General features: G+C 29.8%; 1 protein-coding gene across 2 annotated transcripts in view; it reads right to left on the bottom strand.

Moving 5' to 3' along the window:
• LOC107451183 (nuclear distribution protein nudE-like 1-B) overlaps positions 1-22,152 on the bottom strand; it is a 113,091-nt gene that overhangs the window by 23,483 nt on the left and 67,456 nt on the right. For both annotated transcript variants that reach the window (XM_043054618.3, XM_071181166.2), the window contains exons 3-6: positions 6,745-6,881; positions 5,725-5,770; positions 3,292-3,382; positions 1,303-1,434 (exon numbers count right to left, since the gene is read on the bottom strand). In XM_043054618.3, coding sequence (XP_042910552.2) covers positions 1,303-1,434; positions 3,292-3,382; positions 5,725-5,770; positions 6,745-6,881 — 406 coding nt within the window. The remainder of the gene's footprint in view (positions 1-1,302; positions 1,435-3,291; positions 3,383-5,724; positions 5,771-6,744; positions 6,882-22,152) is intronic.

The following is a 22,152-nucleotide window of genomic DNA, read 5'->3' as shown; positions in this document are numbered from 1 at the left end:
TTACTGAAAAAAAAAAAAAAAAAAAAAAAAAACAATTTTCATGCCATATTCCCGTTAAAATTGACTAAATGCAAAATAGTTTATCACTAAATTAGTGAGAAACTAGTAATATACTAACACTCTAACCTAAAATATTTAGATACAAAAAGTGTAAATTCATTTTCCATAGCTTGGCGAGCAATGCACAGGAAATATTTCTTGGCTATATTACCACGGCTGTATTACCTTCGGAGACTATATAACTGATACACTGTATTACTTTCACATATCATACAAATGATACTTAATTACCTTCCTTGACTATATTACTTTTCTCAACTATATTACCTATCTTGACTATAGATTATCGATACATAACTTTTTTTGACTGTATTACAGAGACTATATTACTTTAATTGACTCTATTATTGATACTAAGTTACTTTTCTTTATTATATTACTCAAATTTCATTACATTTCTTGAATTCACTACTAACACTACATTATCTTCTTTGACTATGTTACCAATATGACATTACCTTTCCGGGCTATATTTCCGACACTTTATTATTGATTATAGCAGCGATTTTATTTTTCTTTTCTAGACTATATTACTGACATTTAACCATTTACTTTGACTATATTACCTTATTATGTTATCTTCTTTGTCAACATAACATATACTTCATTACCTTTCTTGACTATAAAGTCGATACTATGTTACTTTAAATAAATAAACCCCATAAATCGAAGCGGTAAGATATTACCTAATAAAAAACTTCATTCACTTCAAAAATATATAAATAGGAAATAACAGTCGACACGTTTCAAGCGTTCAAAAACAGGCGCCCATTTTCAAGATTTTCCAGACGGGAATGTGAAGAAAAAAAAGTGATTTGAAACATAAAATGAAATGTTGCTATAGAAAAGTAGGAAAATAACGGTGAAAAACAAAACTAGAAAAACCATAGTAACTGAGAGAGAGAAAAAAAAGATGAAAAATAGAACAAAAAAAGAAGAAAAAACCATAGCAGCCGAGAGGAGCAAATCAGGGCAAAATGCATTTCCACAAGCTATGGAAAGGTGGCGAGGAGCAAAGTTCGTTAACAAGAGAATCAACATTCATATGAATAAAACAAGACTCCAGGGCTTCAAGATGAGCTGATGTGACTGAGATGGAAACAATTTTGACATTATGCCCAAGATCCCAACAATGTGCAGCAATTGATGATTTTTCGTATTCTTGATAACGGACATATACTATGTTACGATCTCTGAATACATTATAATTTTAAGAAAAAAATTCACGAAATATCTACTCACTTCTAAGGCGAGATCGGTTTTCAGCTTCACTGATGAGTTTATTTGATTCGATGATGGATTCGAGCGTCTTTTTCGGCAGTGGAGGCGCTTCGGTTTTTATAGTCTCGCTCACTGTAAGCTCGTGTTTTAAATCTGTGGAAAAATGTTGATTATTGAAATTATGAAATGAAAAGTATTCGTATAGAAAATAGATTTAATGAAAAAGAGTAAAACTTATAAACGTAAAAGTGAAGAGGAAACAAAGAATAATTTTTTATAAAATACAGTGCACTAAAAAAACGGACTACTATGAATAACTTTTAATCTAATGATCGGATCTTCACGTTCTAGGACTCAATCTTAATGGCTCAAGGATGTGGCCTCAAATAAGTTAATTAATTAGTGCAGATGATATTTGAAGTTACGAAATCGGACAAAATTTTTCACACATCTCTTTTTCTTCAATGGATTCGGCTTTCTGACCCCCAAATTATAAGGGGTAGCCGCAACCTAAAAAACGTGGTTTCAACAGTTTGGTCAGGTGAGCGGTCTAAAATTTAGGCCTCTTAATGTTAATTTTACTTTTTCATATTTTGCAATATCTCAAGAACTTTTTAAACGAATTTTAAAATTTTTGCACACAATTATAAAATTCATTTATCCAAAGTTAATTCTATACAAAAAATAACTTTTAGTAAATATTTTTTTAAAATTATTTTATTTAATAAAGTCAAAAAAACTTTGAATTGTGAAGTAGGAAATTTTTTTACATAATTTTAAAGAATGTAAATTTACATGGCCATATACACAGTTTGAACAAAATCGGTCGAATAGTTTCTAAAAAATAGAATTTTAAATTTACGACTTCTTTAAAATTTGATATCGATAATCTGATATTGTCAGCACTGATTAAGTAGCATATTTGAGGCCAACTCCTAGAACCATTAAGATTGAGTGCTAGAACGTGAAGATCTTACAATTAGATCAAAAGTTATTCAAAGTGGTCCGTTTTCTCTTTTGCGCACCGTACAAAAATATTTACCACAGTATATAATACTTTTATCGTTAGTATTAATTTGGTTCTCGGAAATATTTTGTCAAGTGGAAGATTTGTTTCATCTACAATTCTTAAAAAAGTATGCATTTAGTTTTGAACTTTTCTAAACGTTTACCTATGATTATAAATGTAGTGCCCATGAACATCATACTAGTACCAAATGTTTACGTCACGGAACTGATATTACCTTGATATGTACTTTCTTCGAACTATGAGACTGGATTCTATAACATTTTGGTGATATTTGTTCAATGTTTGACGAAAATTAACGCAAAATAATTTAGGCTAGCCAATAATAAATGTAAATTTTTTGAAATTAGGCATTTGAAATTAGGTTACTTTCCAAAAAATTCATTCGTCAGTTTTTTTGGGAAAAAAACAAAGAATATTTTTTTTTTTTTTTTTTTTTGATAAAAAAAAGCAAAACTTAAGCAGAAAGTTGGAAAATTCTGACTTTCAACTATATACCTATTTTTGTGAGTATCTGTGAAATATTTTTGCAGCTTATAGATATTAAATATTTAGCTTCAAACAAATCCGATCGAGTAATTAATTTATATCGAATAATTAATTATAACAAAATAATTTATATTCAAATGGGAATTTGCAACTCGAAAAAAAAAATAAAATAATATTAGGCCTAACCATGTGATTTAAATCAGATTTAATTGGCTACCTGTAAGAGACGTCACAAGAGTGTGTCGAGCCTGATTGGTTTCTTCTGAATCGACAAATGCCACGATTTAATTTAACTACGTCATGACGAATGACGTCACTTGCAGATATCCAATTACAAGCCATTTCACGGCAGTATAAAAAAATGAATACAAATAATTTTAGATGTTTTAGATTTGTACCTATAATGATTATAAATCAAAGATGAATATGAAAGAGAAAGAAAATAAATTTAAATTTGTTATAAATAGATTACCACTAAATCATATAAACTTTACCTCTAGCTTCATCTTTTAATCTTTGAATCAGAACAGCCATATTCTCCTTTTCATCTAATTCATTTTCTAGGAAAGCATTTCTTTCTATAGCCTGTAAATAACAATAAAAAAACATACGTTACTAATCCATTGTATACAGTGGATATCGCCCATTAGGACGAAATCCACTCTAGTGCCCATTGTTCCATACGTTACAAAAATTTTAAATTTCCATTGTAACAAAAACTTTTTATATGATTGTATTCTTCGTTTAGTTAGCAACAATATTGGAGCCCCCATCAGCTTAAATGATTTAAAGCCGGGAAAAGGAGTTATAAACCTAAATATATGTTGTTTTGTTAATTACGAGAAAGTGAGAAATCAGAATGCTGAGAAGCTGTAGAAAATAAAATAAATAAAATACTATTTATTAGTTTAGAAATCATTAACCCCTTCCTTCTCGCTCCCGTGACTGGAGTGTTCAGTAGTAACGCGCCAATAAGAATAAAACTAATTCATTTCTTTTGCCCGGAAAACATTTTATTTCTAATTTTACACACCAGATGGCATTATCAAGATATTTTTAAGGTAATTGTTGATAGTTAGTTTATTTTAAACTAGATGTCAGCACTAATCAAATACGTGTATTTGACGAAATAAGCACTTTGACCGTTATGACCGTTTTCTTGAAAATTAACCGATCGTTAAGGGGGTAAACAAGTTTTTCTAAAAAATTATTCGTCTTCTTCCTTTTAATGGTTTCTGAGCGCGAAAAATTGTTAATCTAAAGGAAACAGTAGAGCTGCAATGGCACAGGGGAAGTTGAAGTCTTTTTTTTTTTTTTTTTTTTTTTTTTTTTTTTTCTAAACCGGCGTTGAATAGCCGGCATCGTTTTGAGTTACTATCAATGTTTAACTCTGTAGTCCTGTAGTTTTGATCCCATCTTAGAACACGAATAAATTCTTGAATCAAGTGTTGGGTCAAATTAGGCTTCGCTGAGGATTTTTTTGATGAAACTAACAGTATTTGCGTTACAGGGAAAGGAAAACCTCGAAAATCACCCAATGTTAGCCCGAAAGCAAGCGAATTCTAATTCATGATTCGTCTATTACTGAGGATATGTATCGGAAAGCCAATGCTGGATTTCGAACCTGAGTAATTTCCTTGCAAAACGAGTGCTCTATGCACTGAGTCACTTCAGTTCAAGTAGTGCATTTGTGTTAGTAGTGTCTCATAAAAAGAAATTTTTAATTTATTATTTTGTTTAATTCTAAAAGAAGTTAAACTGAGACATACAAGTTTTTACATTTTAAAAGAATTTAATTTTGAAAATACATTTTTTGAAATATATTTTATAACCGTCGTTTAACAGCCAACCCAATTTTTAGAGTTTACGGCTATAAATGTTCAACTCCGTAGCCTTGTAGTTTTGAACCCCACCCAAAAGACGAGGGATCTCCTGGATCAAGCATGGGAACTAACTAGCCTTCGGGGAGGACTTATGATGGAACTAATCCGCATTTGCGCTACACAGAGAGGAAAACCACGTAAACCTCCCATGGTTAAACTCGACGACAAAAGGATTCTAACCAATGATCCAAGAACTACTGAGGCTATTTCACGTTAGCACTGTTGACGGGGCGAGCCGGGAGCAGAATTGACATCAACCAGCCATACCTGGGATTCAAACTTGGGAAATCTCACTGGGAGGCGTACACTTTATTTTCTGAGCCTCCACGACTTAAGCTGATGTCTCTGTGAAAGATTGGGAGTCGAACCCCCGGCGGTGCCCCTCAACTTCAAATGGATGGATTTTCTTCATGATTTCATTCATACATCTATTCGTTTCATTCATCTTAGAAGTCCCACCCACCAGCAACTGCATTCTTCTTGCTTTTATAGATCACAAAATATCTTATTTCATGATTAAATCTTTCACTCCACATTATTTACTAAAGGTACATAGATGTTTTTTATAATTCTGAGTTCAACATTTTATAGCTCAAGAATATTTCTTGCTCAAGTATTATAACTTTCCGCATTATTTACATTTAAACTAATTTTATTTATACTGTATGAAAACGGTATTATTTATACAATAAAATACAAGATAATAAATACGAAAGGCTTGAGATAGAATAGTGATAATCTAAAATTGCCGAAACGCCAAGATTTTACATTAACTTGTTCTTTAATATTGTTTCCAGATAGGTGCTTTACAAGTTTCTGGAATTTTCACATGGTAAAAGCATACTACACTGAAACATTTTGCTGCCTACATGAAAATAGAGGTTTTTTTTTCTTCACGAAATACTCTCTTAAATCATATCTCAGCGTAAATAGTTGAAAATGTGGCTTATCATTATATTGTACGAAACCCATCATATATTTCAAGACCCTGATATGATTCATACATTAAATCCTGAGTGCAATAATATATGCAATAATACTTACTTGATTCAATCTTGTTTCAAAATCTTCTAAGGACATTAGAGACGCTCTGTTAGAAAAAAAAAGAAATAAATATGTAGTCATTTTACGAAGAAAAAAAATAGTTTAAGTAATTGATCATGCAAATCTTCCTAGAAAAAAATTGGGGACTTATTTTGTATCGAACACAGAAAGAGAGAAAGAAATATCTTATTTCTTACAAGCTGTATCGTAAATTTAGAACGTAAATCAAATTTTCGCTAAATACTTGTTATCTGAAATCAAATATTATAATAAATATTTGTTTCAAAACAAAAATAAAATGAAAAGGTTTGCTAAACAGTGAACATATGAAATAAAATTTGGGTTATTCCGAAAGTAAGTTCGTATTTTCTCACCAGGGGGATTTAATTGAATTTTTTTCATAGACAACTTCACACTTAAGTTGTAAAATTATTATAAATTTTAAAAGCTGATATAGAAAGTCTCATTAATGAAAAAGTTCGATAGACACTATGCAGCAGTGAAAGCGACACCATTTTCGACATATTTTACTTTCGAAAAGGTAAAAATGCTGTTCAAGCAAGAAAAAAATTATCTGATGAGTATAATGGAGAAGATGTATTGACAGTATGCCAGTGCCAAAACTGTTTTGCGAAATTACGATTAAGATGCACTATGACAGTTAAGGTCGACCGTTGTGAGCCTTGATTAGATATTGAATCAAAAGCGCCATTTAGCAGATATGGAGGTGGCTGGAATGGAATTATTTAAAGAGGTATGGTGGAAGTTAAAAATAACATAAAAAAATAAACTGGCTTTAAACTTACAACCGGTCTTCTTTTTAGATTGCAGCATTCAGATTATGATAATTATTAGTAGTTATTTAAGCTCGTTATGTATAGGGGCGTTATATGCAAGAGTAAAAAGGGTGATTTATATGCGAATGAGGATAGATAATAAATATGCATTATAGATAATAATATTAATAAAAGCACAAGAGTTTTTCTTATTGAATTTTTTTTAAAAAGTGGAAGTATTAACCTGGTGGCTCTTTCGAAGTCGTCATTTTTTTGTTCCAATTTTCTCACGTATACTTGCATCTCTTCTCTGGCCATTTGCATCTTTTGAAGCTCATCCCTCATGTTACTGCATTCTGTTTGGCACTGATTCAGCTTGGTCTGTAAAGGAAGATTGTAGAAATTCAGAAGAAAATACAAATACAGTGAGTCACCTCTAACTCATGTACCGCCTCTTTTATCACGGGTCTGTCCAGACATTTTGTGAAAGGTCCTGTTTTTGTTTAATTACGAAAAAACTATTCATAATTTGTAAATATAAAATAAGCGTTAAGTCACATTTTTTCAACCAGGGTCCTGCTTTTGTGAATTTGTGCAAATAGTGTCCTGTTATAGCAAAAATTGCTGAAAACCTTTTCGAGAAGAATTGTAAATAGATTTTTAAATTGTAAATAGATACAAGATTCTGCTCAACAATTGCTGCTACTAAATTAGAGATGCAACATACAAATATTTGGTATTTAGTCTATACTGCTCAACACAGAATATTCATTTCGGACGAATAATGGAAACAAAATCACTCACGTTTTTAATAATTTCAATTGACATATTTTAAATAACACAACTTAGTAATGTATCACTTTTAATGTGTTATGCATTAAGTAAACTTAAACTAAACAAATCTTAAATTTATAATATTTTATATAAAAAATTGCCAGAAATTAATCTTTATTTACATAATATTCTTTTAATTAATTTAATGAATAAATAAAAATTGATCAATTATTTATTTACAAAAAAAAAAATGATTTAATATTAATAAGAATGCGCACGCGATGTTTGTAAAAGCAGAAATATTTTCTTAGAATAACTCCATTTGGAATTTAAACTTAGGGAAACTTAGTTTGTCTCTAACCGTCTTCCCCCCCTCCCCCCCCGGGAAGGGTTTATTTGATTAACAAAACGATAATGAAGATAAACAAATTCGCGAAGAGTCCGATTAAGAGATAAATTATTTTGTGAAGGGTCCGTTAGCGGACCCAAATTTCTTCTTAGCCGACCCCTGTTTATGCTCTTTTTCATTTATACGACGGTTTTCAAAGGTTCATGATCATTATATAGGAAAATAATGATAATTATCATTCGTTTATGCGTGGTTCTGAAAATAAATATTTCAATTATACGCCGAAATGCTTCTTAGAATAGCTAAAAAATTTCTAGAATAGAAAGAAAAAGAATCAATTTTTTTTAGAAAAAGTTCTTAGATTGAAAATTGAAGGAAATAAACAATCTTAGTTAAATATGCAGCTGGATCCAGTGAAATAGTTAATTTTCCTCCCCCATACTACAGTGCTGTATCGCACATAGAATTTGTTGAAATATAATTATTTCTCGTCTACATCTTTTACTTAACTTAGATGTATTATTTGTTAGTGTATTTTATTATAACCATCATATATTTTTGTTTTGCGTACCTGACAACTTCAATACACAATTAGTTTGTTTATGTTCCGCATGTCTCTGTGTTAAATAAGAAATAAATAGTGAAAGAATTGAAATCTTTGTGAAAGGATCTTTTTCAATGAATATAGAATGTGTCACTTAAGAGAATTGACACTTAACGGGCTTAGCTTACTGGAAATAGAATGGCAAAAACAGTGGCTAACGTAAACAGATGCCGCATTTAAGCAACTAATCGAGATCGAGATACACACTCTACGTCACTTGCAGGTAACCCATTACAAGCAAAAATATATTTTGGTATTTTTAATTATAAAAACAGACTAATAGACACTAAAAAAAATTTTCAACTATCAAAATTATATTTGTACTAAAATATAAAATCAAAAAAATTCGTTTGAATTTATTTTCTTTCTTTATTTGGTTTTGTAAATTAAAGAAATTTCAACGACAAATAACTAATTCTCTTTGAACTAAATAAATGGAAATAATTGCAAATTTGAAGAATTATCGTTTGGAAGCTAACAGCGTGTATAGAACATTTCATATTAACTCAGAAAAAGACACTGGTGTTTAATGCTGTATTTCATAATCATAAAATATTAAAATGCTAAATATAATATTTTTCACTTAATTTGACGTAAATTAATACAATATAATGAAAAAAATATGAAAAATATGTTTAATTAAAATCCTGCGTTAAAGGGTTAAATGCGCAATTCGAACTCTCTTAGCAATAAAAAATTCAGTAACGATTTGTTACAGTCAATTGAACAATATTAACTGAAAAATGTTATGAATAAAATTAAAATAAGAGTTTTTAGTGAGTGTTGCGGCTCTAAATTTAAGACAAAACACAACGGGATAGATTTAAAAATTATAATTCACTTTGAAGTAAATGCAGCATCACAGCTGGACATCGAAGAAATGAAAACTTATTTTGGGCGGAGGATTTTCTTTTTGCGGCACACTACACCACAAAAGCATAACAACTACTCAAAAAAACAAAAACATTAGTAATTTTATTCTTTCAAAAAGTATGTCTGTTACTAAAGCCGTTTTATTACTATAATCACCCAAAAACCTCGATGAATTTTGAAAGGACTTGTTTTTAGACAAGTAGAAAAATAGACGAGTTTCTTTTGTTGGGGAAAAATGTTAAAATTACTCTGTATTTTTCTTTTTTTACATGTAACCGCTTTAATAATAGGTTAACTTATTAATATTTACGGTAAAATGATTATACTAGAGCTTAACAATTTTTTCCTTTAAAAAAAATTTTTTTTGTTGGCACAATTGAAAAAAAAATAATGCAGTAAAAGTAAAATATGAAAAATTTGTGTTTTGCTAATAAAAACTTGTATATTGGAACGAACAATTCGGTGAGATATAATAAACTAGACGTTGATATTGATGGTAATACATTTTAAGTGGGGGGTAATTCTGAAATCATATCTTTTAAAATCATAGTGTAAAGGAATAACAAATTATTACTTTATCCCCATGTTTGAAATCGTGTTGCCAGGAAGGGTTCTAAAATGACCTTAAAAATTATAATGACGTGAATGAATAAATGCAGTATAATAAATATTCATTAATCCAGTAAAGCCCAGTCACAAGAAGTTGTTTATTTATGAAAAAATCTTGTATGAAAAATGTGATAGTACGCATTTGTTTATACCAATAAGCCGATATTTTTTTCTTTTAGCTACTACTTTAGCCTTAAAAAAGATAGTATTAATAAGGTATAATTTTGGTAGGCGGAATCATCTTGTTTCTTCAAATTAACTCCTAATAATAAAACCCTTGTTCAACCCCCGTTTTTCGTTCTTGGTAAAAAGAACCGTCTTTTAAAATGACACCAAGTACAAATGAGTTAAGTCCTGTGTTATAAGCCATTAAATCAGTATTAAGTATCCAAGCTACTAAGCTTTGTCTCAAAAATTGAGTCAACTGGAAGTTACTTTAATTGACTTTTTTGACCAGAAAGAAAGATGCAGACCTTTTTTTTAAAACTCAGATTTTGATTGTATTTGTTTCTGTAACTGTTTTGTTATTGTAACTGTTTTTTTTCTTTTGCAAAATTCTCCTAAAATTTAATATCTCTTTATTAATTTCTTTCTCTCTCTCTGACTATATATATATATTATATAGTATAAAATACATAATCCTTAGTTGCTGTAGGTTTCTCTTGTTTGTTTTTCTTGGGGCAGTCGGGAGATGGTTGTTTGCTGTAATATACCACCAACAGCCGAAACTGCTTCCACACTGACTGCATCATAATGCTCCCATGACGAAGCCGCCATGTATGTTCGGGCATCCACTTTAATTTTGTTTTAGTGTTTTCCTTCTTGATTTTTAGGATGTTATTTCCTTTTACAAACTTTCGAGCATCTCCTGATCTCTTGTTGTGGTATTCCCACGGTAATATTTAGTACATTATATCCTGCTAATGTTTTTCGAATTTCTCCTATCGTGGTAATCCTTATATATATATATATATATATATATATATATATATATATATATATATATATATATAGGCTCTTTTTATACCGAACACTACAAAACAAAATATTTTAATGGATCGGTAAAAGAAGAATGTATCTTTAATTAGCGACTCAACTTAAATAGCTATTAAGTTGAAAGAAATGGCAATTACGAGCACGTTTCTTAACCCTTACTTCCCCAGATTGCAGCATTATGAAAAGAATTTTGACATTAAAATAACTATAATGAGAAGAGAAGATAACGCTTAAACATAGCAGGTCAGAGGTAAATTCGGATCCACCCCTCTAAAAAAGTTCACGTTCCATCCCTATCTGCTGCCAAACAAACGGTAACTTCGTTCACGAATTGAACCCTAACCCAGTTCTGGAAGCCGTTGAACTGACCCCCTCTTCTCTTGCCAACTTCGTCGTAGGCGTGTGAAACGAACTGGACAGTCCGGCTAGTAATGGACAGCATCTCGTTTGACGGCCTCGCCCGCTCCCATCAAATTTATTCTAATGGATTGTAAGAATAGAGGGAACGTTTAGAATCAAAGGATAACCCATTTTTTACTGGAAACACAGTGACTGAGTTCCGTCGTAAGAGTTCTGGTCATTGCTTTTCTAGATTCAATTATGAGCAAAACTCAGTAGGCTACATTGTCTGCTGTTATCAGACAGTTATAATATTTTTGCTGAACAATGTGTCTGCAAAACTCACACGATCTATTTTTCGGTGATTTAAATAAAAAAAAAAGGTCGACTTTTCAGTGTCGTTAATGTTTCCGTTTTGTTTTAAAAATGAAACAAAGGGCAACATTATCTTACCCTTCATCATGATTTTTTGTCTTGTTTATCTCAAATATGAGCAAAGAAATGTAACCTTTTTAAAGAAAGAGTGCTAAGCTGTTGATTTATATTGTTCTAAGAAAAATTACATTTACCAAGGCTGGATAATGGCCGTTCCTCATTGCACTTATTATGGGGCCCTTCCTCAAAGCACAAAATATCTTGTTTTCATATTTTGTAAAATTTTTGAAGACTTTTCTTTATATGTCTGTATAAAAACTACAAAATTGGAGTTTTTATGACATCACATCCCAGTAGCAATATTTACACGTACAAAAAAATTCTGGTAAAATTATCGTATGATACTGACATTTCTAGTAAAAAAAAATCAAGCAGAATTCTGATTAATAAAATCAAAATATAAGGTATTTAAATCATTTATTTGATATTTATTCTGTTCAAATATTAACAGTTAACCCGAATTTCTGGTTTCCAAATTATAATTCTTATAACAACACATTTAGTAGTAATAAAATACGAAATTGAAAAATATATTTAACCGAATAAATGGTTTTAATGCCATGCTCTAACTCTAAGGTATCAAGATAAAAATACCAATTTTTATCACGATTATAAAACCGTATTTTACTGTCAATTTTATCAAAATTTTTACCAAAGAGTTTCGGTAAAAATTATTGAGCTTTTTGATGTTTCTATAGAGCTTGAAAAACGGTAAATTTTATCATATTCTGATTGCTTTGACCATACTTTTTTTTATCAGTGTAATTATGAGATGTCTCCAACTTATAGATGCTTAAGATACTAAGTGAAACAGCGTGAACTAAGTTTTATTAAAAAAAATTTGAAAAGTTATTAGTTAAAAAACTTTTTTAATTGCATCTAACTAAAAATGTCCTTGAGTCTACAATCCCTGAAGGTCCTAACTATAACTAAAAGTGCCCTGAATCTAAATCAGTCCATTAGTATACAGAGAGAATTAGCAGCACTATCTTCATATCTTCAATTTTGTCTGCGACTACAGCGTAGTCAGACAGATATTATAATTGCAAAAATTCTGTTTAATCTGACATACATGTATCAAAATTTTCAAATGCAAGGTCATTAAAAATTATACCAAAAATCTTAATACCTAAAATCATAATGTAGTTTAAATTCAAGTTGAATTTTATACAATGGTACTAAGAAATGGAACAAATCCTTACAAACTTAGACCTCCAATCAAGTAACAGAAAATTTCTTTGCGGTGTTTTCTTAATTCAGCTATTTAATTAGACATATCTTAAAAAGGAGTCGTAGCAATTTTCCCCTCATTTGTTTGCTTTTTAAAAATAAAACTATGAGGAAAAATAATCTGTAGGTATCATGCTTCTGCTCAAGTTAAACTACAGTATTGTCGAATTAATTATAAGAAAGATAATAATATGATTTCTCTAACATATGTTTGGTCACAGTGTCTTTCTTTTGTTTTATACGTCAATATTATTAACGATTTAATTATTATTATTCCTTCCTTTATTTTTTTTTAATTCATGCATTTGCAATTTAACGCAGAAAAAACTAATAAAAAATGAGAATCTAAAATACTTAAATACATTTTTATTATTTTTTGGTAGAACAAATTTTTAGAAACATCATCACCGAATTTACTGAAAAATAAAGCTTCATTTAAAAAAAAATTGAATTTAAATCAAATTACAGTTCATTCGTTATTTATAATAAAACATAATTCTTCGCAGAAATACCTCAATTGTATAAAAAATTAAATACATTGGATTATAATTACCAGTTAACACTAAAGCAGTATTATGTAAATTTCTAATTACTTAAGCTATAAAAGAAAAGGATAGTATGCAAACCCCATACTATCCTTTACCCATACCATCACTTAAATAATGCAAAAACTTCGGATTCAAAAATTATCAAGTTGGAGAAAGTTTCGAGCTTCAAAATTAAGCGCTTATTATCTAGACTCGCCAGAGGTGATAAAGGCAAGATAAAATCGATTTGAAACAAAAATTTAAAATAAACAAATTGAACCCTAAAATGCCAATTAACGATAAAACAGCTTGTAAACTATTAAATAATAGAATATTTTGCAACTACTTAAATAGACATCATTAAGTTTCAGTAAAAACACTTTTTAGAAACATCATTAACTGAAGAGTAAAATTACATTTTAAAAGAACTGTAATTTAAAGCATTTCATACGAAATTTATAGCAGTATATTTCCCAGAAATACCTCAATTGTATAAAAATATATTGGATTTTAATTGCCAATTAACAAAAACAAGAGCACAGCATACATAGAACAGACAGAGTAAAATACACAATAAAATGCATTTTCTTCAAATATTAGAAAATTAAATAGCATTAAACAATACAATCAGAGATTTAATTGCAATGGAGCATAAAAAAAGGAAATCTCTTTTAAAGAGATTTCTTTTTTTAATTCACTTCATTATTGGTATAAACGTTTAACAATTTATAAATAAATGCTTTCTATTGCTGGATGTAAAACGATTAAAGTGCCCTCTAACGTTGAAGGTCAAAAATAATAATATTTATGCTTTCGTTGTGCTAAAAGAACTCATTGTTTGTATTACTCCAATTTACCGTGTTGTAGGTAAGAAGATTTATTTTTCGTTTTCCTATTTTTATTTGATTTACCCACAAAGATGGTAAGAACTGCTCAGACCAAGTGACTTATATTTAATTTAAAACCTTGCTCTATTATTCCAAGTTGGGTCACACTAAATGCACAGGGGGTCGTTACGCTTCGATAGTTGCAGTGGAACGCAGGATTAACAACGAATTTTTTGAGTTGTTCTTTTGTGGCTGCGAATTAAGGGTTGTGTGTTCCGACCGATGTTTTCTGCTTTTTTTTTTCAATGATTTTTTTTCTTGAAGTGGTAACCTGTAAATTGAATTCAGTCAAGCAACGTATTTTTTTTCTGTATTTCAAGGGCAAAAGACATCTTATCAAATTCAAGGTTCCACAAATTTTTTTTCCGCAACTTGGATAAATATGATGCAAATTTTTTTTTAAAGAAATTGTTTGAATAACAATTGAACAGTGTTCCTCATTGAATTTTATTTTTCTCTCTCATGGTCATTCTGATTCTTTGACATTGTCAGAATTTCTCCAATATTGTTCGTCTCCTCAAAAACATTTGAGGAAAATGACAAAACCATTGTTGTGCGCAATAACAGCAAAATCTTCGATCCACTTTTAGCATTGAAAAAAATCTTCATAGAATATTTCGCCTATATAAATGTGTCTTTCAGTAAGACGACAAGTGGAAACATCTTTGATCTTTGAAACAGTTGACCTTTCTATTTCAGAGAGGGTTATCGAGAGATAGCCAGCAGGCAGTGTAGAAAAGAGCTCTAAATCGCGAAGCTATCTGAAATAAACTGCAGAAGCGATTCCATTGCAGATTGATAGCAAACTATGGCACTTGGGCTCTCATTTTCTAACAAAAAAAATTATGTAATTTAAGCTACTAAAAAGTTTTGAAAAACAAATTGCACTAAAAGATTTTAATGATTAGAACTCATAATTGCAATAAAAATTGTTGTTGTAACACACAGAGAAAAAAAAATAGTGCATGGAGTCCCTCCGCGCTGAAGAAGTTAAACTTCGTAACCTGCGACGTTAATTGCAGAAGAATCAGCAGTGGTAGAAGGATCACTAGTTTTATTCAACGACTCTTTTTCCTGCTCCGCTCGCTTCAGTGCTCTGTAATCACGGTAATATTGTGCATTTTTCCCTCGTGGACCTCTTGAATCAGTGCTTGTGGTTGCCTCATCGTCTCTCCCTCGAAAATGTATTTGTATTAATAATGTATGTGAATGCGTCATAATGTAATTTCAGAAGAGAAAACCTAACAGTCAATTGATATTCACAAGAGACGTACCTTGACATAACCTTAAATCCGTCGCATTGTCCTTGGGATTGTTTTCACTCATTTCTTACAATTGTTATCCACTAAATTTGAAAATAAAAAATACTATCCTATTAAATTATATGTGTATCAAAACAAACTAAAAAAATATTTATAGAAAAACAATACTTTTATTATTTTTATGCTAGTGAGAACCAAAACAATATGGAAATGAATGAGGGAAAATTGGATCCTACCACGTGATTTCCCGGCCAATAAAAATGTAGCGTTAAACGTTTAACGCAACCTTGTTGGAAGTCGCATAAGAAGTATAACTTCAAAAAGCAAGATCAAAACTACCAGAAAATAGTAAACTCTCGTTTGAAATGCTAATTAAACTAGATTTTAAACAACACCCTGAAATGTATTTGTCTTTTTACTTTCATCCTTAGATACATATTTAATGATAGCTAGTATGAACAAATTACATTTCTTCTTGTTTATATTTTGAACTCTTCTTGCTTATCTTAGGAGTTGATTTAAAATGATATGAAGTGAAAATACTAAGGAAAACAATGTCGAAATTAAGCTAATTTTTTCCGAAGTGCTTCGGTAATGATTTTCGTAAAATTAACAATGAAATATTATTTAATAATACTGTTATACATATTTTTAGAACTTTTTTGAGACATCGCCTTACAAAATGAAAATCCATGCAACCTTTCAAAAATTCTAAAGGTAATACGTTTTTTTTCGTGACTGTACTTCTTAATCATTCAATGAGTTGAATTTGAATACTTTGGTGTGTCATTTTCTTTACGACATTTAAATAAGGGAACTTAGATGATGGATGTATTTCGTATTCTAATGAAGAATCCACACAAGATATATCATTTTTTCTCCCTCATAACAACATTTTGAAGTGCTTCAACGCAATGTCTTAAAAGGACATAACAAAACTGAGTAGGAGTTGAAATGAACAAAAACGTTAATTGGTGATAATTTTTTGACCTCAATCATCCTTATAACTTTAGCAAAAAGAAGAAAAAAAAGGCGTTGATGAATTTTGTTTTTTACGTCATGTTAATTTTAAATGATGTATCTGTTTAACTTTTTTTCATATGTTTTAAGATTGCTCTATTATGCTAATTATCATAAAATATCATAATATTTCAAAAAATTATCTTTGTAATAAAATGCAATTATTTAAATGTAAAATGAGAAATACTTTCTATTTTTCAAAAAGTTTTATATTTTTGACTTCTTCAATTTTGAAATACAGTTTATGATTTATTTGTTAACTTCTGTAAAATTTAGTTTTAAATGATTTTCAAAATTTATTGCATCAATTTAAGGAAATTTTTGAGCAATCTAATAAATTTTAATTTTCTCAAACTTTATTTGAACTTATTTTACAAGGTACTGCAAAGTATTATACAATTGAAGATGATTAATCATTTATTTTATAAATACATTACACAAAAAATTTGATAAAAATTTTTTACTTGCAAGGGTGAACTGAAAAATTAAAAATAAATCTAATGCTATAACAAAATAAGTATTTCTTAAAAGAGGAATGAAATGAATTTATGAGATTTATGAAATTTTTATAATTAAATCTAAAAAAAATGTTCGTCAAATTTCTTATTTTAATTTTTTATTTAGTGTTTATGTGTGGCTGTCACGGAAAATGACATGTACAACAACGTGTAAACGTGACTAAGACATCCATAAGGGTGTCATATCAAGAGAGTGCGGGTACCCCTTAAGTACTAAGTATGCTCATTGTGTATATATGCACCGAAGAGCCATTACATTATAACCACCCTCCATCTATAACAATGGGCTCGCCCAGGTTTTCATGGTTTCTCGCCCAGGAACAATGTTTTCATGGGGCACATTAGGATCCATAATCCTCATAGAACAATCCCTGACGTCTGTAAGCTACTTGAACATAGTTGCAGACTAGGTTCACCCATTCATGGCAACAGTTTTTCCTGCGGGGGATGGTGTTAACCAACAGGATAATGCACCATGTCATAAGGGTCGAATCGTCATGGATTGGTTCGAGGAACATTCCAGTGACTTTCAAGTCATGTCTTGGCCCGGAAAATTCATCTGACCCTTAATCCAATAGAGCATTTGTGGTCCTACTTGGAAAACCAAATTCGTGCTGCCACGTTCCCTCGCGATGTGAGGGAATTGCAGGACCATTTGGTGAACGCTTGGTACCAGATACCTCAGACTACCTATCAGCACCTTGTGGAATCAATGCTACCGGGAGTGCTGGCAGTTTTGAGGGCTAAAGGTGATCCTACATGTTATAAGCAGGGTAGTCATAATGTAATGGCTCTTCGGTGTATATATAAGAAAAAATTATTTTTTCATTGTTTTTGGAATATTTAAATAAATATTTTCATGGGTTAACTCAAACTGGGTATAAACCCTCAAAAAGGCTTCGAACCCCCTTGAGAAACTTTTTGCAGGCGCCCTTCTTAATTGGTTTCATGTCAACTAATATGAAAATTGTTATTTCGAGATATTTAGTATAGAGAATTGCATTATTTCCTGCAATACAGTAGACTAGAGAATTATTGAGAATTAGAAAATTCTAAGTATGTATTTGAAAATCTTACAGCTAATTATATTTGCATATAGTAAAGTTGCTTCGAATGAAATTTTTTCGTGTTTGCAAAATTTACCCCAGGTTTAGATCGAGTTTTAACAAGATTTTTCCTTGTCCCACTGGCATCAGACAGTATACAAATATGTATGTAGATGATATATGTACCGTAAGCTGAATTTAATAGCATACAACTGCGTATGTAGATTAGTTTTTAAAACTTCAAATGATTCATTTGTTCCAGTTTTTTTTAAATAAATAAACTTAAACAGTAAAAAAGAATAAGTTTTTTTATGACCACTTACATAGAATTCCCGTAAAATTATTATTTAATGAACAATTAATGGTTTTAAATCCATCTTTTCCGGTTTAGAAAATACTTGTAAAGAAAAGCATGTAAAGCTAGAAGAATCATTAGCAGAAAATGGCTTCGACATGAGAACGTTTTGTTCCCCAACTTGGCAATGAAGAGAACGGGTCGAGAACCTCGTAATTCAACGAACAAAATGCATCCTCAACAATCAGAATTACACCGAAAATCTCATGGAAGTTTCCTTCCTTGTTTCGTTAGCGCCCTAATGGATTTAACAACCTTTTGATCCTGTATTCTCAGTTTATGTTCTTAAGATTTTTTTTGCAAACAATTATGAACCTTCAAAAAATCGGTTACTAAAACGCAAAAAAGTCATAAAAGTCTAAATAGTCGTGCCTATTTATTAGGAGAGATAACATTTAGTTTTTTATGTGAGCATTAAAAAGAAGATAGGGGGATATTTCTTTTGTTTTGCATCTAAAAAATTCGATTGGACATTGAAAAAACTTAGAAAATTACCGGCTAAATTATTTACAAATTTATGATAATGGTTTATTTTTAAAATAAATATAGGATTCGTGTTTTGTGATTATAACCTTTTTAAACCCTTATCATTTTTAGACTTAGGATATCACTTTAAAGAAAAAAGATATAAGGATCAAATGTTTAACAAAACGAAAAATAAACAGGTATCTCATTCGGTTGAAGTTAATAAAATAAATAAATATTGGGCTGGGAAAAAATAATGCTCAAAATAAAGAAAGGAAAAAAAAAATAAAACAGTTCATAACATTTAAAACTAGTCTTTATGTCTATATGGATAACAATAATAAAAAATAAAAACTCATTCACTTTAAATAATTTTCTTTTGAATAATTTTTTGGTTCAATAAATGTTGATAATTCAGAAAAATTGCCCCACAGAAATAATAATTTTCAGTGTTACAAAAATAATTGTGAGATTTACCTAGAAATTATTTTTCCATGTTATTAATTAAATGATATATTTTAAACCTCAAAAAATAGTCAATGACTAATTCTTTCATAATCGATCAAGCGTTCACAAATGTGCAATTAATTCCGAGAACATGAGCATATGAAACATTTTTTTCAGCATAATTTTTCCAAAGTAAATTAATAAAAAATAAGGGTAAGGTGGTATTATGAATGATTATCCGAATTTTGAAGTGTTGAAAAAGAAAAAAATAAACAATTAAATGTTTCGGAAAATAAATGTAATACTTATGTAATACTGAGATTATTCTTATTTCTTAGGAATTTTTAAAAGTTAACCAAAGTTGCATACATTTTGAAAACTTAAAAAAAAGGGCACTGTTGTATGCGTTAAAAATAAATATGAAATATGAAAAGAAAATTATACAAACATCTTAAAAATAAATTACTTTTTAACAATCGAAAAATATTTACCTGGCCGGAATATCTACCTACGGGAATATCTACCTACGGAAAATATCTACCTACGGAAAATATCTACCTACGGGATAGCCTGGTCGGTAGGGCGCTGGGCCCATATCCAAGAGGTCGTGGGTTCGATCCTCGCCGGCCGAAGACTCCCCGTGTAGTAAATGGTGACTGATGCACGTTAAATCTGTCGAGTCTCAAAGTCCTCCATGTTCTCACAACAAATCAATACCATATAGGTATTGATTTGTTGTCTGATCCAGGAGTTTCCTTGTCTTCTGGATTGGTTCAAAATTACAAGGCTACGGAGTTGAACGTAATTAGTCGTAAACCCATGAAATTGGGTCGGCTGTTCGAACGACGGTTATAAAATAAAATAAAAAATGGAAAACGTTACGAACAAGAACTATGTAAAACAGCCTAACCTATGTAAAATAGCCTAAAATTGTGAGATAATACACAGAATGAAAAGCCTACAAAATAGCTAGTTACGAAAAACTGTTTTGTAAAAGAAATATATAAAAGTCATGGATTTTTTCTTATTGAATTCTTTTTATATAAATAAAAAATTAATAATTTTTATCATGAAAATATGTACCGAAATTCTCGTTGAAAAGAAAATACAAAACCAGCAACAAAAAAAGGCTTTTACATTTGTATTGATCTGGCTAAGCTTTTTTTAAAAAAAAATTTTTTTTCTTTCGAAACTATATTTTTGAAATATTTTGTACTTATTCTTAATCGTTTTTGTGACTAACATTTCAAATATGTTGTGAAGTAAGGGCATTTTTAAATTAGATGTAATTAATAAAAGTGGCTAATTAATATTTTGAAATAACTTTTTAATATTATTTTAATGAAATTTGGTACACATTTTATCATCTAGATATCTGCAGCTTACAAATATCTAGTACATTGGATATTTGTAAGGTAGATATTAATAAGTTAGACATTTTTAGAAACAATTTAATGAATTATTTAATTAAAATCGCATTATAACCCAAAATTTTGCAGTAGTTGTAGATTAAGGAGCATTTTTAATTCAATGTAATTAAAAAACATTTGTAATTAATATGTCTTTGACATTTATACATACACATTTCTTTTCTGAAACTTGATGCGCATTTTTGCCATTGATTTCTAAACGCTAGAGAGATTTTAGAAATATTTCTGCTAATTATTTAATCTAAATCGCATTTTTCACCAAAGTTTAAAAAAATTGTAGACTCAGGGTCATATTTAGTTAGACGTAGTTAAAAAAGTATCTTAACTAATAACTTTTCAAAAGTTTTTTAATATAACATGGTACAAACTGTTCATGCAGTAATTTAAGCACCTGTAAGCTGAATACATCTCATAATTACTCCGAGAAAAAAAAAAGTATGGTAAAAACTACCTGAAATGGTAAAATTTCCCGTTTCTGGCTTTATGGGGATATCAAAAAGCTCGGAAATATATACCGAAGCGGTAATGATAATGATTTTGGTAAAATTAACAAAATATAATTTTATAACAGAAAATTAGGTAAATGTGGTAAAATTTGATAATTTTTTCCTGATACCATGCTTTAGCATGGCATAAAAACCATTTATTCGATTGAATTTACTTAATGTGTGGTAATAAGAACTATAGGTTTGAAAACCAGAATTTCCGGTAAATCGTTACCATGTAAACGGAAAAATTACCGAATAAATTGTTTTAATATCGCTTGTTTATAGGTTCTATTAAGCAAAATGTTTTTTTCTTCTTTTATTTTTTAACCAGAAATGTTGTCACCACACAGTACGGTAAATTTTACCAGAATTTTTTTCTACGTGTGGTTTAACAATTATTACTTCATGCTATTGTTTATCTATTATCGTTTCTACGACTTAAAACTCTTCTTTTTGCTTTAAAATACCATTGAAATAAAAATGAAAATAAAAAACGAGACAATTGAATTTTGTTCTCTATTGTAAACCATTCACCCATTGAAATTTTCCCATAGTATGTGTCAAATGAAAAAATGAACTTCTGCGAACCTTTTTTTTTTGTGACATTTTCTAAGAAATTTACGGCAATGAATCGAAAAACATAGATGTTTCTCGTGTGAGAGTTTTGTTTCATGTCACTAAAACCACAATCGTGGAAAGTAAATAAATAGTTTGTGCTATGGAAATGATGTTGGGAAAAACCGAAATTTAATTTTTGTTTTCATCAAATTTATTAAAGTGGAACACTACTTGATTAAAGTTCACAATTTTTTTCAAGCGCATTTGAAAATGGTATTTATTTAACAGATTAAGGTGAACTGTGATTAGTTAAAAAATGCTTTTTCCCATTATTCTATATGCTTTGAACAATCACTGTCTATATAAAAATAGGGTAAGGGCCTCCTCTGTTTTGGGTGTTCAACTTATAACGCCACGATTTGCTTTGATGCACAAAATAG

The sequence above is a fragment of the Parasteatoda tepidariorum genome, chromosome 8, assembly GCF_982258835.1.
Source record: "Parasteatoda tepidariorum strain Cologne lab strain chromosome 8, Ptep-v5.0, whole genome shotgun sequence".
In the NCBI taxonomy this organism is placed as follows: Eukaryota; Metazoa; Arthropoda; class Arachnida; order Araneae; family Theridiidae; genus Parasteatoda; species Parasteatoda tepidariorum.
The sequence above is the reverse complement of the archived record's forward strand: the minus strand, read 5'-3'. Positions and strand labels throughout refer to the sequence as shown.